Below are 17,235 nucleotides of genomic sequence, written 5' to 3' on the forward strand. Positions count from 1 at the left end.
CCGAGAACCACTTTACCCCCAAGACACCCCTCCCCCTGGACTGCACATCAGCCCTCCACCCTCACCTCGCCAGGGCCTTTCAGACTGGCCCCAGCAACTCTGCCTCATTTACCAGAGGTCCAGGGTTCCACTACTGGGACTAGGTCCAAGGCCTCTGCAGTACCAGCAGTTGTCACTGCCCCCAGTGGCGCTGCCTACTGCTGAGCTGCTGACCCTCTGATTGGCCAGCAGCTCTTGGAGGCAGGATCCCCATTTTCAAAGGGATGGGGATCCCGGCTCACGAAGCTTCAATTTAAAAAGACTGGAGGATCGCATCGAGGTGGGGGGATGGGGGGGTGGACATGAAGAGGCAGAGGCAGGCTTTCCCCTGCCTTTTTGACCATTGCTGAGAGCTTCACCTCCAACACAAAATCCTGGCCACGGTGAACCCTTTGAATAGCACTAGTGGGGAGTCCATCTTGCAGCTGACATTAACAGGTGCTACAAGGTCCACAGTTCATGCACAAAATCATTATTAAATGTTGTTTGATGTTATGATCCACCCACTTTGCATGCTTTTAGCATACACAACACACCTATGCTCGCATCGTTACTGTCAGGGTGCACCTCACAGGCTGTGCCAGAAGTGGAACAGCCAACATTTTTGAAGTTTTGGGCTTCCATAGTGCCAGCACAAGTTGTGTCCACACCAATGATGTATCTGGTGACACCTGCCTCGCCTTTGGGTAGTAGTAAAACTGGTAGAAGACCCAATGACAGCAGTACTTCCATGAGGATGGTCAGGCAGCATGAGAAAAACTGGTAGCGTTGAGGAACAGCAATGGAGTCAGAACCCATTTGTGAGTTATCTACAGGCTTCCTAATAGTTGTGATGCAGTGATTGGGCGGGTGGGGGGTGGTGGGTGGCGGGGATGGATGTACAAATACAGAGGCACTGAAGCATGTGACAGAAACAATGGCCCAGAGAAGTAACTGTATGAGACAGGGGAGGGATGCTGAGTGACTGGGAAATCCAGAAGTACGGGCTTCGCAGAAGTCCTTCCACTTTTCATGGCAGAACCTCTTTTAAATTTTTGATTCCTTTCATGGCTGCAGCCAGTCATATTTAAAGGGTGGAAAGATGTTGGGTGGGAAGGCCTATGTTGCCATGCCACATTAGTGGAGGGAGGAAAGAAGACAATAAAGAATCAGAGAAGAAATCAGAGTGTCGCAGAAGAAATCGAATGGTCAGAAAAAATATTGGACCTTTGCCGTCGAGTAGTTTTGGGTCCAATCACATGGTGGGGAACAGGTAAGCTTGGTGGGCTGCAGAGGGATGCATTCCTGGTCCACCTGGCCCACAAGCAGTGCTGTAAAGGCACTTACCTAATGGATCTGAAGGTAAGCATGCAGGTGCAACAGGTGGTAAAAAAGGCAAATGGTATGTTGGCCTTCATAGCGAGAGGATTCGAGTACAGAAGCAGGGATGTCTTGCTACAATTATGCAGGGCCTTGGTGAGGCCACACCTGGAATATTGTGTGCAGTTTTGGTCTCCTTATCTGAGGAAGGATGTTCTTGCTATAGAGGGAGTACAGCGAAGGTTTACCAGACTGATTCCTGGGATGGCAGGACTGATGTATGAGGAGAGATTGAGTCGGTTATGATCATATTCGCTGGAGTTCAGAAATGTGAGGGGGGATCTCAGAGAAACCTGTAAAATTCCAACAGGACTTGGCAGGGTAGATGCAAGAAGGATGTTCCTGATGGTGGGGTAGTCCAGAACCAGGGGTCATAGTCTAAGGATACGGGGTAAACCTTTCAGGACTAAGATGAGGAGAAATTACTTCACCCAGAGAGTGGTAAGCCTGTGGAATTCACTACCACAGAAAGCAGTTGAGGCCAAAACATTGTATGTTTTCAAGAAGGAGTTAGATATAGCTCTTGGGGCGAAAGGGATCAAAGGATAGGGGGGAAAAGCAGGAACAGGCTCCTGAGTTGGATGATTAGCCGTGATCATAATGAATGGTGCAGCAGGCTCGAAGGGCCGAATGGCCTACTCCTATTTTCTATGTTTCTATGTTTATGTTTCTTGCCACCATAGGCATTCAAAGTAATACTCTCGTTAAATTGGAGGAAAACAGACTGTAAGAGATGGAAATGTTATTTTAATCAAAATTTGTGGTTGAGACTTGTGAGGCTCTCCAACTCGGGAACATTGATAGTTAAAATTAAATAAAGCTATGCTGTATACAGGGGTACAGAAAACAGACTGTATCTGACCAGCATGCATTGATAAGACCAAAAGGAATTTTTGAGTTAAAGTAACCTGTTAACAGCTGCAGACTGTTTTCATTACTGATAAACAGAGTCACTGGTATTAAAAAAAATTTAAGGCTATGGAATGTTTAGCAAAAAGCAAAACATTCATAAAAATTGAATCAAAGCCAATAACAAGCTATGTTTTGTTTTGATGCCAAGTTAAAACTTTGGAGAAGCTTCACATACACAAAAACATGGAATCATGGTTTCTGGAAATATGAAGATAAGCGATTGAAATGACTGAACATGTTTTAAAAATGTTAGTTCAGCTGGCCTAAGTGGTCCAAAGTGTTTTGAAAAGCTGCAAGAGTGACACATACTGACATTGATTGATGACGTCAGAGTTTGCCATCTTTTGAAATACAGAGAAACTAGAAGTCATGTTTTTATATACTTTATGAAATAAACTCTGTCTTTAATTCTCCAAACAAGCAACAGTTTGTAAGAAGTCAGTAATTTAAAGGACTTGGATTGTTTAGTTGTCCTGTCCTTTAAAAATGTGTGCGTGACCAGGAAAGGAAGCTGCTGTTATATTTACTGATAAAGATCTTGATGGTATCTGTAACATCTACCAGGGGTGATGAAATTACTGCAGGAAATTTAAACATATGCACATCGTCAAGGCCGTCTCTAATATCATAGTTTGAACAAAAAATTCGACGCCTCATTGGACAATTGTAGCTTAAGATGGATTTTGATAGGACTATACAATCTTGTCAATGAAACATCCTGCCCACCTTGGAAAGAAAGGTATAAAAATTGTTGAATGATCCCAGTAAATGTTCTTTTCAGTCATACACGGCTGCTTGAGGGGCTCTTTGGTGTACCTGATGGAGCAGGAGAGCACCTCTGGACCCCACAAGAAAGAGTTGGTCTTACCCTGCCCTGGTGCCCCAGGCTCAGTGTCACCTGAAAGACCCTCCCAAAACCTCTTTTCTGCAACTTAGCTTTGTACCAGCTATTGGTCCTTTGCTGCTGGCTGGTGACTTCCTGCCACTCAGGTTCTGTCCACCTGTCATACAGCTGCTGCTTCCTACCCATTTTGAGCAAGTAAATCACATTGGCTTCCTCACTCCGGCCACAATTAAAATTGAAGTCAGGTCCCAATTACACCACCTGTCAAATTTAAAGAAAGTCCCCTCTGGCTTCAGGTGAAGGTCGCTGTTAACTGCTCAGAAGAGCAAGTTAAAATAGAAACGGTGGACATCAGCAAATACTGCCCACCCACCCAATTTTGCCATGTGGGTAGGGTTAGCATAACTCCGTGAATTTCATAATATGAAATCTCATCCCTCAGGGATGCGGTCGATCACATTCACTGAATAAGTATAATTCTAGAATACATGATCAGAATATAGCACAGTCAGGTCTGGACTTTCATACCTGGACAGTGGTGTGAAGGAAAGCGACTGCATACAGTAGTGGTTTCCACATGGGTAGGTTTGAGTATTCTATTTGGTCTTGAGTGATTCCAGTAAATGTTCTTTTCAGTCCTGCCCGCACTCCCTGAGGGGGCTCATTAGTGTACTTGATGGATGTCTGTAAAATAGACAATGGACAAGTAGTCTACAAGTAAACAACGAAAATAATGAATTGTGGATATAACTAATGACTCGTGTTAATTAGACAATCACAGAGTTAGATGAAGGTTTACTCAACCAGGACTTATTGACTTCTCTTTCACAATGCTATTCATGTAGCTCCCTGATAGCTCATTTACTAAATACATTGTCCAGTATAGAAGTAAACCATACTGGCCAGAATGAGCTGAGCTCCATCCTGACCCGTGCTATTCGTTGTTCTTAGTTGGAGTGGTAGTAGAAATATAACAATTGCCTGAAACATCCTGGACTAGAAAGGGGAAAATAAAGCCAAATTCTGGTTTTCAATAGATCCCCAATGACCCCTGCTGGAAAGGGTGTAAGGACATTGGGTGAGGACAGGTTTCAGCTTGGCCTTAATGCTCGATACTCACTTTTTACATTTAGACAAAGGCCTGGGAATGCTCATGCAAACATAGCATGCCTTCCTGAGAGGAGGGGAAACTAAATCATTTATAACATTTTGTATATATCAAATACAAACTAGATATGAAATATTTTCAGTAACTGTCTAATTTTATAAAGTGTTAGTTTACGCAAAATAGTGGGCACTAAGATGCAATTAATGATAAATGTCAACTCTTTTCAACACTGATAGTTTGTGAAGACACTTGTAAGCACTTATTATTTAAAGCATCTAAAAATATAGGGCAAGAAATTGGGCTCAGCGGAGGCTACGAGCGCCCTTAGGCTCCCGAAATGGCAGCTTTGGTACATGCACACAGTTTTGACGTTAAGTGCACAAATGCCATCTTGGTAAAAGCATTGGCGTGCAGTTACTATTTGCTGTAAATATACAGAGCAGGCAGATCATGATGTCAATGCAGTTACTATTTGCTGTAAATATACAGAGCAGGCAGATCATGATGTCAATGCAGTTACTATTTGCTGTAAATTTACAGAGCAGGCAGATCATGATGTCAATGCAGTTACTATTTGCTGTAAATTTACAGAGCAGGCAGATCATGATGTCAATGCAGTTACTATTTGCTGTAAATTTACAGAGCAGGCAGATCATGATGTCAATGCAGTTACTATTTGCTGTAAATTTACAGAGCAGGCAGATCATGATGTCAATGCAGTTACTATTTGCTGTAAATTTACAGAGCAGGCAGATTATGATGTCAATGCAGTTACTATTTGCTGTAAATATACAGAGCAGGCAGATCATGATGTCAATGCAGTTACTATTTGCTGTAAATTTACAGAGCAGGCAGATTATGATGTCAATGCAGTTACTATTTGCTGTAAATTTACAGAGCAGGCAGATCATGATGTCAATGCAGTTACTATTTGCTGTAAATTTACAGAGCAGGCAGATTATGATGTCAATCAGCATGCAACGTTGAATTAAACCAGTGCTGCCACTTTGCAGCTCAATGCTCCAGCTGATGTCCTTGCTTAAGTTAGCACCTCTGAACATGCATTAAGCAGCAGGAAGCATCTCCCCCCACCGCTAGTGCCATTGAAGAAGTCATTAGCCACTTCAATGGCATTACCATTGCTGAATCCCCCACTATCAACATCCTAGGGGCTACCATTGACCAGAAACTGAACTGGAGTAGCCATATAAATACCGTGGCTACAAGAGCAGGTCAGAGGCTAGGAATCTTGCGGCGAGTAACTCACCTCCTGACTTCACAAAGCCTGTCCACCATCTACAAGGCACAAGTCAGGAGTGTGATGGAATACTCTCCACTTGCCTGGATGGGTGCAGCTTCAACAACACTCAAGAAGCTCGACACCATCCAGGACAAAGCAGCCCGCTTGATTGGCACCCCATCTACAAACATTCACTCCCTCCACCATCGACGCACAGTGGCAGCAGTGTGTACCATCTACAAGATGCACTGCAGCAATGCACCAAGGCTCCTTAGACAGCACCTTCCAAACCCACGACCTCTACCAACTAGAAGGACAAGGGCAGCAAATGCAAATGCATGGGAACACCACCACCTGCAAATTCCACTCCAAGTCACACACCATCCTGACTTGGAACTATATCGCCATTCCTTCACTGTCGCTGGGTCAAAATCCTGGAATTCCCTTCCTAACGGCACCATGGGTATACCTACCCCAAATGGACTGCAGCAGTTCAAGAAGGCAGCTCACCACCACCTTCTCAAGGGCAATTAGGGATGGGCAATAAATGCTGGCCTGGCCAGTGTCGCCCACATCCCATGAATGAATAAAAAAAAACTAACTTGCCTCTTCACTGAAACAGTAATTTCTGTTAATTGCTAAATGTAAACAAACCAAAAACCAGACCTTCAAGAGATTAAGCCTTAAAATCCACTCACTTACCAAACTCCCTTCTTCACACTCTGTGCCCTCCAGCAGCGCTCAGTGAAGACCTGTCAGTATTCTCCCATTTATCGTGTATTCGTTTGCCTTTTTTGACCTCCCCAAATGCATCACCTCACACTTCTACGGGTTGAATTCCATTTGCCACTTTTCTACCCAACTGACCAGACCATTAATATCTTCCTGCAGCCTGCAGCTATCCTTCTCGCTATCTACCACATGGCCAATCTTTGTGTTATCTGAAAATTTCTTGATCATGCCCCCTACATTTACATCCAAATCATTAATATATACCACAAAAAGCAGGGGACCCAGTACTGAGCACTGCGGAGCACCACTGGAAACAGTCCTCCAGTCGCAAAAACACACGCCAACAATTACCATTTGTTTCCTGCCACTGAGCCAATTTTGTATCCACCTTACTACATTTCCCTGGATCCCATGGGCTTTTTTTTATCAGTCTGCCATGTGGGACCTTGTCAAAAGCCTTGCTAAAATCCACGTAGACCACATCTACTGCACTATCCTCATCGATCTTCCTTATTACTTCTTCAAAAAATTCAATCAAGTTGGTCAAACAAGATCTTCCCTTAACAAATCCAAGCTGATTAGCCTTGATTAATCTGTGACCTTCTAAGTGACAGTTTATCCTGTCTCTCAGAATAGATTCCAATACTTTGCCCACTACTGAGGTTAGACTGACTGGCCTGTAACTATTTGATCTGTTCCTCACTCCCTTATTAAACAGAGGTACAATTCTCGCACTCTTCAATCCTCCGGCAACACACCTGTATCCAGTGCGGACTGGAAAATGATGGACAGACCTTCTGCTTTTTCCTCTCTTGCTTCTTTTAACAGCCTCGGATACATTTCATCTGGCCCTGGTGATTTATCATCTTTCAAGGATGCTAATCTCATTAATACTTCCTTCCTCTCTCCCTGTGTTTATCACATCCAAATACTTCACACCCCTCTTCCTTAACTACAATATCTGCATCGTCTCCCTCTTTTGTGAAGAATGTCATGAAGAATGTCATGCAGGCCCCCACCTGCCAAAAATGAGGCACATATATTTCACCACATGAACATTGATTTTTAAACTGTTACTGGAGTAAAGAAAGAACTTGTTTTTAATAAAAAACACCAAACCCTTGACTGGAAGGACATTTGCATAGTAACAGACAGTACTTGGAAAGGACCAAGCGGCCACTCCCTGCTCCAATTTAATCCACAATGGACGTTTGATTACCAGACGTTGAAGGTGAAGAAGTTAGCATTCCAGGTTAACTGCTAAGGTGGGCGAATACACAAACAGACGTGGTCAGACCAGTTTAGTCACATGACTAACTGGCTGTTGTAGCGTTTTTTGAATTTGAACTTTCCACAGGAAATTTGAACTCAGAAAGTTGTTTTCTCCTGGACTAAAAATACCTCTCTCCTGTCTCATCTCACTCTCACCAACTTTGGAAACCATTGAAGACATATGAGGCCCAAGAGAGAAAAGTCCCCTACAGTGAACAAGGTTTAAGAAGAACACTGGGCCCCAACGAAAAGCAAGATCGACCTACAAGCAAGGACTACAGCGAGCTCGAAGCACAGTAACAAAAAACCCCCCTTCAGAGATTGCCTCAAACCTTTCCACTATTTTTCTTCTGCTCTTTTCTGTCTCTATTTGCATGTGTGTATCGTGTGTCATGCTAGCGTGGGGGCGACGTGTATCAATAAGCATTAACCAAATTAGAGTTTAAGTTTAAGTTTAATAAATTTCACTTTGCTTATTTAAACCTAAGAAGGCCTGTTTGTGCTCATTTCTTTGCCTTATAATTGGAAAGCAGTGAACAAGGATTCACCAAGGGGGAGCTCAAAACACAATGTGTTTAAAAACAAAACCCTGTTTTAATAAGACTGAGAAGGCTGAGAAAGACCCCTGGACACCTTTCTCACCTTGTCGTAATAACCACAATACCAACATCTTCCGCCCCTACACACAGGTTATCTTTTTGGTCTTTTATGGGCTCTACTCTTTCCTTAGTTATCCTCTTACTCTTAATGTATTGATAAAACATCTTTGGGTTCACCTTGATTTTGCTTGCCATTATTCCTTCATGCCCTCTCTTTGCTTTCAAAATTTCCTTTTTGATTTCCCCCTCCACTTTCTATACTCCTCTTGGCTTTCTGACTCAGTGAGTACTCGGTGTCGGACATAAGCTTTCCTTTTCTGCCTTATCTTACCCTGTAAGCTCCTTGACATCCATGGGGCTCTAGATTTGGCCGTTTCACCCTTTTTCTTTGTGGGAACATGTTTATTCTGAACCTCTTGAATCTCCCCTTTGAATGCCTCCCACTGTTCTGACACTGATTTACCTTCAAGTAGTTGTTTCCAGTCCACTATCTCTGTCCTTTACCATAATTATGTCAAACCTGACTGAATTATGATTACTACCACCAAAATGCCCTCCCACTACCACTCCTTCCATCTGCCCAGCTTCATTTCTTAAAGCAAAGTCTAAAACTGCGCTCTCTCTTGTTGGACTTGCTACAGACTGGCCAAATAGGTTCTCCTGAATGCACCTCAAGAATTCTGTTCCCTCAGTTCCTTCCACACTAAAACTATCCCAGTTAATATTGGGGCATTTAAAATCCCCTACTGTTACTGCCCTATTGTTTTTGCACTTCTCAGAGATTTGCCTACATATCTGCTCTTCGATCTCCCTCTGACTGTTTGGGGGTCTCTGGTACACTCCCAGCAGTGTGATTGCCCCTTTTTTGTTTTTTAGCAATCCATATGGCCTCATTTGATGAACCTTCCAACATATCATCCCTCCTCACAGCTGGAATTGTTTCTTTGACCAAAATTGCCACTCCCCCTCCTTTCTGAACCTCCTCCCTATCACGTTTGAAAACCCTGTATCCAGGAACTTTGAGCTGCCATTCCTGTCCCTCCTTAAGCCATGTTTCTGTAATAGCTATGATATCATACTGCCATGTGCCCTCAACTCATCTGCTTTAATTGCTATATTCCTTGTATTGAAATAAATACCCTTGAGCACTGCCAAACTCTTTTTCTTGCTTTCTAACCTTTGTTTCCTCTGCCTTCCAGACTCATCCATTAATTTTCTGCCTTCCATTTTCCTTTCTGATTTTGTCCCAACTGAGTCTACCCTCATGTCCCCATTCCCTTGCCAAACTAGTTTAAACCCTTCCCAAAAGCACTAGCAAAATGTCCTGCAAGGAACTAAGTCCCAGCTCTGTTCAGGTGCAACCCATCCAGCCAATACAGGCCCCATCTACCCCAGAGCCGGTCCCAATGTCCCAGGAATCTAAAGCCCTCCATCCTGCACCATGTTTCCAGCTACGCATTCATCTGTCTTATCCTCTATTTCTATACTCACATGCATGTGGCACTGGGAGTAATCCAGAGATTACTACTTTTGACGTCCTGATGCTAATTTTTTAGCTTTCTGCAGGACCACATCTCTCTTTCTACCAATGTCATTGGTACCAATGTGGACCACGACTGCATGTCTTTTCCCCTGACTATCAAATCTCCTATCACTATCGCTCTTCCAGTCTTCCCTGTACCCATTCTGTACAGCTAAGCCATCCATGGTGCCGTGGTCTTGGCTCTGGCTGCATTCCCCAGATGAACCATCACCTTCCTCAGTATTCAGAACTGAATACCTGTTGGAGAGTAGGATGCAGTCAGGGGTCTCCTGCACTACCTGCCTGTTTCTTCTTGACTGTCTGGTGGTCACCCATTCTCTCTCTTCCTGCAAGCTCTTAGGCTATGGGATGAATAAATCTATAAAAATGCTATCCATAGTGTAGCCAGCTGCTACTCAAGGTCCGAAAACAGGAGCTCAAGCTGATGCGACTGATGACACTGCCTGCAAATATGGTTATACGAGAAGTGTCCTGCAGTTCCCACATTGCACAGGATGTGCACTGCAGAGGTTGGAGCAGCCCTGCCTTCCTTTATTTATTTTTTAATTACCTTGCTACAGCTAGTAAATCTTTAATACTAATAACCTCACTAATTTTAATAATTTTTGGCAGCACAGTGGCGCAGTGGTTAGCACTGCAGCCTCACAGCTCCAGGGACCCAGGTTCAATTCTGGGTACTGCCTGTGCGGAGTTTGCAAGTTCTCTGTGTGACCGCGTGGGTTTTTGCCGGGTGTTCCAGTTTCTTCCCAGCGCCAAAGACTTGCAGGTGATAGGTAAATTGGCCATTGTAAATTGCCCCTAGTGTAGGTAGGTGGTAGGGGAATATGGGATTACTGTAGGGTTAGCATAAATGGGTGGTTCTTGGTCGGCACAGACTTGGTGGGCCGAAGGGCCTGTTTCAGTGCTGTATCTCTAAATAAATAAACATTACTCAACTTAATAAACCTTATTAATACTGATAAACCTTATTTATACTTAATAAACATTATTGGTAGTAATAAACGTTACATATAAAAAAGGTAAGACACACCATTTATTTCTTAGTTTTGGTAATTAGGAAATACCCACCAGCCAATCCCCTGCCTGCAACTGTGTTGTCACACCTCGATTTGTCTTTCCAAATGTCAGCAGAAGCAGCTAGCTCCGCTCTCACTGATTCCCACTCTCTTAGTGAACTCTCGCTCTCTCTCTCTTCTGGGCTCTATGTGCACTGCTCTGCTTTCAGTGATTCCTGCTCTCTGAGTGAACTCACAGTCTCTCTCTCTCCTGGGCTCTTTATGCTCTGCTCCACTCTCACTGATTCCTGCTCGCTTAGTGAACTCTTGCTCTCTCATACCTGGGCTCTTTATGCTCTACTCTGCTCTCACTGATTGCCTCTATCTGAGTGAACTCTCGATCTCTCTCTATCTCCCCTGGGCACTTTATGCTCTGCTGCACTCACTGATCCCCGCACTCTTAGTGCACTCTCGTTCTCTCTCTCTCCTGGGCTCTTTATGCTCTGCTCCGCTCTCACAGATTCCTGCAGTCTTCGTGAACTCTCGCTGTCTCTCTCTCTCTCCTGGGTTTTAATTGCACTGCTCCGCTCTCACTGATTCCTGCTCTCTTAGTGAACACTCGCTCTCTCTCTATCCTGGTCCCTTTATGCTCTGCTCCGCTCTCACTGATTCCCGCTATCTGAGTGAATACTCGCTCTCTCTCTCCTGGGCTCTTTATGCTCTGCTCCGCTCTCACTGAACCGCTCTCTAAGTGAACTCTCGGTCTCTCTCTCTCGCCTGGGCTCTTTAGGCTTTGTTCTGCTCTCACTGATTCCTGCTCTCTTAGTGAATTCTCTCTCTCTCTCTCCTGGGCTCTTTATGCTCTGCTCCGCTCTCACTGATTCTTGCTATCTGAGTGAACACTTGCTCTCTCTCTCTCTCCTGAGCTCTTTATGCTCTGCTCCGCTCTCACTGATTCCCGCTCTCTTATTAAACTCTCGGTCTCTCTCTCTCCTGGGCTCTTTATGCTCTGCTCCTCTCTTACTGATTGCTGCTCTCTTCGTGAACTCTCTGTATCTCTCCCTCCCAGGCTCTTCATGTTCCACTCTGCTCCTGCTGATTCCTGCTCTCTGAGATTATAGATTTCTGCAATTGGGATTACTGAAACTCATAGCAAGGATACAACTCTAAAGGGGGTGCAGGAACAGAGGGAGCTAGGTGCATAAGCCACTGAAGTTGGCAGGACAGGTTGGGAGAGCAGTTCATAAAACATACACTATCGTGGGCTTTATTAATCTTGTATAGAGTACAAGAGCAAGGAAGTTATGTTGAACTTGTACAAGACACTAGTTCGGCCTCAGCTGGAGGATTGTATTCAGTTCTGGCCACCTTATTTAAGGAAAGATGTGAAGGCAATGGACAGAGTGCAATAAAGATTCACAAGAATTTTTCCAGGGATGAGGAACTTCATTTATGAAGATAGATTGGAGAAGTTGCGAATGTTTTCCTTGGAGAAGAGATGGCTGAGAGGAGATTTGGTAGAGGTATTCAAAATCATGAGAGGTCTGGACAGAGTAGATAGAGAGAAACTGTTCCCACTCATGAAAGGATCAAGAACAAGAAGGCACAGATTTAAGGTAATTGGCAAAGGAAGCAATGGCGACATGAGGAAAACCTTTTCCACGCAGTGAGTGATTAAGTTCTGGAATGCACTGCCTGAGGGTGTGGTGGAGACAGGTTCAATCAAAGCTTTCAAAAGGGAATTAGATAATTCACTGTAAAGGAAGAATGGACAGGGATATGAGGAGAAGGTGGGGAATGGCACTAAATGAATTGGTCAGTCAGATACCCGGTGCAGACACAATGGACTGAATGGCCTCCTTGTGTGATGTAACTATTCGGTGATTCTGTGAAAACCTAGAACTTGCTGGCTCTGAAACTCCTTGTGAGCTCCACTGATCTCTCATAATTCCAATGGGAGACTTGTCAAGAGCCCAGAGATAGGATGCACACCAGTTGCTTAGGGTCTTTGATGTTTCCTGGAGTTTCTGCATTGACATGAAAGGGGCGGTACTTCCGGCAGATGACGGCCATGTTAGGGACTCCCTTGGCTGGGAGACTGACACTCTGACTCTGCTTCACACTTGGCCCTGGAAAAGACCCCACCATTAAAGTCATGGTCAATATCCCTCCACAAGTGTGAATATGATCATTGCCAGTGGGGTCCAGTTTACACAAGCACCTTAAGTCCACCAAGAACTCAGAATTTAGAAAACAAATTCCTGAATAAGTCCCTAACATGGTGGCAGAGCCTGGGAAACCTGTCCATTTTAGTAGTTTCCCAATCTGTTGTCATTTTTCAGCTTAAATACTAACCTGTAGCAGTGTGATCGGGAACTTCGGATGTGGTTCGGTGGTGATCCACACTCGGAAAGACTCATGCACATTCTCACTTGAGTTTAAGATCTCTAACAGCTCCTCCATGAAGTCCAATCCTAAATGACAGTTCTGTAGTAAAACCCATCCACCCTGAAGTGTGAGAAACAACAGTTAATTTATCCAGGCTGAGAAATGTCTCAAAGTCCTTAAGAATCTCGGAGAAACTATAAGTAGGATTGAGATCATCAATGATATCCCAATCTCCAAACATTGAATTGCTCAGTAACTCTAATAAATCACCACCTTTGTTCATGAGGATTAGTAAAAAATGTACACATGGACTAGAGTTAGAGTTCTTGGAAAATTTCAGGGCACTCCTCTCATAGGTTAGTAGATAAATCCGCTACCCAGGGTTGCATTGAGGCATACAAGCCAGTAAGGTCCCAAGTGTCAGAGTTAATAAGCAAGTAAAATAGGTATAGCATTATGGAGAGATTGTAGCAGTAGGATCAGCCTGGCTACCCGACCTGAATCCGACCAAACCTGACTGCATGTATCGGGTTCGGGTTCGGGTCGGGTCTATTCTCTGTATCCAGCATTCGGGCACGGGTCAGGTCGGGCTGGACTGTATTGTTGTGTTTTATATTGTTTTCTTTTTAATCTACATTTTGATGCGATTTCTTTTCTGTTTCAATAAAAAGTTTTGATATTTTCGGGTCGGGTCGGAAAAGAAAATTCAAGGACTCGGACTCCAGTTGGGTTCGGGTTAGCTGTGGTCGGGTTGGGCCCAGGTCGGGTTTTAATTTTATACTCGAGCCAGGTTTTAGTAGTAATCAGGGTTAAATGGGATTAAGACACAGTGATACAGGAAACAACATTTAGGTTCTGTGAGAATGAACATTAATTAATGGATTAGCTCCAAAGTGTCTAGATATCAGGAAGGGTGTGTAAAAGAAGAATAAGAACTTCTGTAATAACAAACTAGGAGAGATAAGGAACAGAAGGTTATCAAGGATAGGTGCAGTCATTCATGTATCAAGAATGTCTGGAGAGCAATAAACATAGTAGTACTAATGAGATTGCATGAGGAGAGATGATCCATGCATCTGCCAATGTAGAAATATCTATCCAGGGAACTGGAGTCTCTCATCCCTGGAACCATTCACATTTTTCTGCATTAAATTTCATCTATCACGTGTCCACCCATGCCACCAGCTTATCTATTTTCTCTTGAAGTCTATCACTATCCTCCTCACAGTTCACAATACTTCCAAGTTTAAAAGATGATCTGTGCATCTGCTGATATGATAATGCATTATACACATGTACTCATGCATTAGCTGCACAAACCTTACATACTAACCTAACATACTAACCTCAAAGACATCTTCCGTAATTAACCATATAAAGATAACGCTCGGTGGTTTATTTTAGGAATTCTGTCTCGTCTTGCATAGGGTTGCCATATGCGGTCTTGAGGATGTAGCTCATGAAACCCAATAAGTTCCCTGTTCATGAGTATTGTTAGTATCTATTTCATGAACACCGCATTCAATAGGTTGTATTAGTGTGTTTATTAATAAGGATTATTAATCATTTGTATCGCTTGAGTCACTGTACCTGAATTTTCCCAGCCCCATGGAGACAGGGTTGGAGGCGGGAAGGCTGGGAAAATAGGGATGAGCCACGTCGGGATGACTCCCCTAATGCATTCACACCTCCGGGATAAATTCCCAGGGTTGGTGGGAAAGAAAGTTGGTAGCCTGTTCCACTTAAGGGCCCAAATTAGAAGCCATTTTCTGATGGAAATGGATCTTCCTGCCATCAGAACAGTCCCTGCTGTGTGTGGAGTCTGCCAGCTCTCTAGAGGCGGCCTCTTGGTGGCAGGCTGCCCGGGCCATCAGAGCTGAAGGCTCCTTGCCCCAATCAAGGCACCGCCAAGACAGATCAGTGCCACCGCAGCGAAAACCAACCGCATAAACTCCCCATTGATGGCCCTACCTACTGTGGATTTCTTCAATCTAACATTTTCAGAAGATGGCAGACAGCGCATCCATGTTGATGTGTTCTCGCGCTCACCTCTGCCTCAGCAGCCCAAACTCTCCTGCTGGGGCTGCAGGCTGGGCATTGCAGCAGGCCCTCTGATTGTACCTCTCATTTCCCTGATCGCCCGCCCGCTGTCCTTAACTGGATGGTCTGCCGGAGGTGGCTTCTTAATTTGTCGCCTATAGTAAGATCGTGACCAACAGGTTACCATGGCTGCTTCCGGGTTTCTAACTCGGAATTGAGGCTGATATCGGGATCGCGATCCAACCAGGACAATGCAGCTCATTACTCTGTATTATAAGGGAAGGATAGTGAGTATCCGAAACCCAATACCAAGTCTAATCTCTGGTGTAGCCTGAATTCTTAGCTCAGTGAAGACAATACAGTTGTCCTCAGCACCCTAGGCTAAAGCAAATATCAGCTGGGGGTCCCTCTAATCCCTATCTAATGACCAGTGCTGGGAGGCTAACAACAAATAAGGTCAGGACCAGATTTGTTTTTGATGCTAATCAACACTCACAATGTAAGCCCACATGAAGAATGGTCACTTGGTTGAGGCACTGGAGGACTGCTAGTACCCATAGAATTGTACATCCGAATGAGCGTGTCTTTAGAAGAGGTCAGATCTGTTTTACTATTACAAACACTTCAACTGCTTCTTCTGCAGTATTTCAAAACAATATGGTGCATTAATTAGAGTCTGTGACATAAACACAAATCTTTTTTTGTTAATACACTGAGGGCAAAATAATGTCAACACCAGTTGCCTTCAGTAATTGACATCAGCAGAAAAAAAGCAATTACTGTTTGCTAATTGCAGACAGTGCAAAGACTTGAAGTATCAGTAATGTCACATACACCAGAGATGCGATGATACAACAATCATAGACTAACTCAGAAACGTTATTGAAAAACAGACAGCCTTTAAAAAAAATGAACCTTTATTTTAAAAAGTGAACAATGGTCCAAAATGGCCACCGAAGAAAAAGGGATTGAAGCCTTTTGTGTATTCAAACTATCTGAAAAGACAAATGAAAAATCTTGAAAGACTAAAGGTGTCAACTGAACCCATCCCACACCTATCCTAAAACATTCCAGAATTGAATGTCTTCTTCTGAACAAAGGAGGTGTCAAGTAGCCATGTGCTGGGTCATTGTGCGATCACCATGAGAAGAGACCAGAGTGCCTCCTAACAAGAGGTGAGAGATAACAGCTTTACCTTATAAAAAGACAGCCAGAGAGAGAGAAAAAACAACATCCTAACAGTTTGTGTTCCAGCCAAGCCAGAAAAAAACATGTACCCTGCTGCAGAATGTGACATCTACATTATACAGCAGTGACAGCTAGAAGTAACCCACCATCTTCAATTGCACCTTCAATCAAGAGAGAAATCTACACTCATCTCAGGCTTGCCTCCATCAAGCACTTGATTTCCAAGAAAATTCAACAGATTTATCGTAACCTGCCCCACCACTAAAATTCACCTTCCTTTTTCCCTTCTCTATCTGTTTCTTCTTGTGTGTGGGTGAGCAAATGTGCGAGTGGATGCAGTTGCAACAATTTGGGGGTAAGGCATATTGATCAATTAACAATTGATGTTCTTTTTTTTACAACCTCCAAGAAACCCTGTCACTGTTTGTTTAATTGAAAAAAAACACCAAGGGAATAAACTCTGCATGTCTTTGCAGTCAGGTGGGGAGTTGAACAGTGGGAACCACCCACGTCATACCACATGGTCGTACCAAACAGGGGCATTGAAGCTAGTATCTGAACCACTAGATAAACGAGAGATTTGGAAAATGGGAGGAAAATTGACCTGTAAAATTGTGGAAAAATAAACAAACAGGTGTTCTTGTATTCTTCTCTATAGAAACAAAAGAGATGGCCACATTTAATGCTGTAGAGCAGGGAGAGAGAGCCCATGCTAAGTTAAACAAATTAAGTATTGAAGATTTAAAAAGCTTAGCTACAGAGGTGGGAATCACTTTCAGACAAAAAACAAAGAAACCTGAACTGGTGAAAAGTCTAGCCAACCATTTTAAACTTACCCCTAAACAAGAATTAGAGTCTGAGAAAATAATTCGAGCTAGAATCCAGTTACAGATGAAAAAGGAAGAAATACAGTTCAGCTTCAAAAGGAAAAAAGAGGAGAGTGTCAGTTGAAAAGGGAAGAGATGCAGTTGCAGAA

The 17,235-nt window shown here is 43.6% G+C and overlaps 1 protein-coding gene across 1 annotated transcript in view; it reads right to left on the reverse strand.

Annotated features, from left to right (window-relative positions):
- Window positions 1–17,235, reverse strand: part of LOC137367180 (dynein axonemal heavy chain 8-like) — a 2,531,605-nt gene that overhangs the window by 252,807 nt on the left and 2,261,563 nt on the right. Inside the window, exons 156-157 of the mRNA XM_068028616.1 lie at window positions 12,999–13,151; window positions 3,683–3,838 (exon numbers count right to left, since the gene is read on the reverse strand). Coding sequence (XP_067884717.1) covers window positions 3,683–3,838; window positions 12,999–13,151 — 309 coding nt within the window. The remainder of the gene's footprint in view (window positions 1–3,682; window positions 3,839–12,998; window positions 13,152–17,235) is intronic.

Source organism: Heterodontus francisci, chromosome 3, assembly GCF_036365525.1.
Source record: "Heterodontus francisci isolate sHetFra1 chromosome 3, sHetFra1.hap1, whole genome shotgun sequence".
NCBI lineage: Eukaryota > Metazoa > Chordata > Chondrichthyes > Heterodontiformes > Heterodontidae > Heterodontus > Heterodontus francisci.